The sequence below is a fragment of the Chiloscyllium plagiosum genome, unplaced genomic scaffold, assembly GCF_004010195.1.
Source record: "Chiloscyllium plagiosum isolate BGI_BamShark_2017 unplaced genomic scaffold, ASM401019v2 scaf_1774, whole genome shotgun sequence".
Lineage (NCBI taxonomy): Eukaryota > Metazoa > Chordata > Chondrichthyes > Orectolobiformes > Hemiscylliidae > Chiloscyllium > Chiloscyllium plagiosum.
Genome location: NW_025214581.1, coordinates 11,172 through 12,524, shown reverse-complemented (window position 1 = coordinate 12,524; position 1,353 = coordinate 11,172). Strand labels below are relative to the sequence as shown.

The following is a 1,353-nucleotide window of genomic DNA, read 5'->3' as shown; positions in this document are numbered from 1 at the left end:
GATATATGAATTCAAACAGCAAAGGCAGTAACTATGAAGGTTCACTGTGTTAAAACTGCTGTTGTTTTGACTTTTTTCCCCAAAGTTCCAAAACAACACAACAGCATATAAAACAGGAATTGCTGCTCCTGGAATTTGAGGAAATCACCTCCAACACCTAAAATACCTCAAAAAAGCAGCAGCTCTTACAGCCAGAAATGTTTCCCATCCTCCATCTTGGATTACCCAGAATCCTTAAATACTCAATCGGGGGATGGTGGGGGATTTAAATCGGGAGGAATTACGGAGAATGAATTGGGGAGTTAATTGGGAATTAGTTCTGGGGAATAAGGGAAAAGTGAATTGGGGAATAATGAGTATTAAACAGCTGGAAGAATGTGATGAGTAATGGGGCTGGGTAGGGAGGTAATTGTGATACTGCACTGTCAGAGCCTCCGGCTAACGTTCTGGGACCACGTGGCAATGGGTAAAAATCTGGATTTCATTGCGAATCAATGTTAGTGGCTGTAAAATGCTCAGCCAGTCAGTCATTTAGGGCCAGTGAGGGGATAAAACCCCTTTTGTAATCGCTCTGTGTCTCTGTCTCCAGCTCTCTATGTGACGCTGTGTGTAGGGCAGGGGTGTGAATGCAGTGACCCACCCCCTCAGGGTCGGAGACGCTGGGCACTGAGCCCGGACACGGCCCGCTCTCCAGGATGCTGACCAGCGCTCGGCCTGGAAGTCTCAAAGACCCCGAGGTGGCTGAACTCTTCTACAAAGATGACCCGGAGAAACTGTTTGTCGACCTGCGGGAGATCGGACATGGCAGTTTCGGAGCCGTCTACTTTGTGAGTAATCTTTAGGGTCGGTGGGGGGGGGGCTTCACTGGTGACTGACTGACATGATGTTACCTAGTAATGGTGACGAAACGTCTGAAAACGAACCTTCCAGCTCAGCGAGCAAAGTTATATCCAGCAATGGGGGTCGTGGCGGGGGAGGGGTGGGTTACCGTGATCACTACTTCCCCTCCTCTGCCTTTTGACCGTTCGCCCCCGGGCTCACCGGTTCCCCCCCAGCTCCTACACCATTCCGTCCAACCCCTACCTTGTTTGCTCACTCTTTTGTCACCTACTTCCCTCGGCTTGCTCTCCTCATTCCCTTGTCCCCTCAGCACTACCCGTCACTTACCTCTGTCTCTTCCTGTCTTCCTCCAGGCGAGGGATATGCGAAGCAGTGAGGTGGTCGCAATTAAAAAGATGTCGTACAGCGGGAAGCAGTCCAACGAGGTAACGCAGTAGGCCTGGGCAGAGGGGAGGGAGAGAGAGAGAGGGGTGGGGGTGAAGGGAGAGGAGGGGAGGAACGTGTCAGGTTGGG

The 1,353-nt window shown here is 51.4% G+C and overlaps 1 protein-coding gene across 1 annotated transcript in view; it reads left to right on the top strand.

Moving 5' to 3' along the window:
• Nucleotides 1-587: 587 nt before the first annotated feature.
• The window catches only part of LOC122547946 (serine/threonine-protein kinase TAO2-like), a gene marked incomplete at its 3' end in the record, with an annotated part of 11,818 nt that continues 11,052 nt past the window's right edge, over nt 588-1,353 (top strand). Inside the window, exons 1-2 of the mRNA XM_043686508.1 lie at nt 588-827; nt 1,194-1,273. Of these exons, the coding sequence (XP_043542443.1) occupies nt 696-827; nt 1,194-1,273 (212 nt within the window). The remainder of the gene's footprint in view (nt 828-1,193; nt 1,274-1,353) is intronic.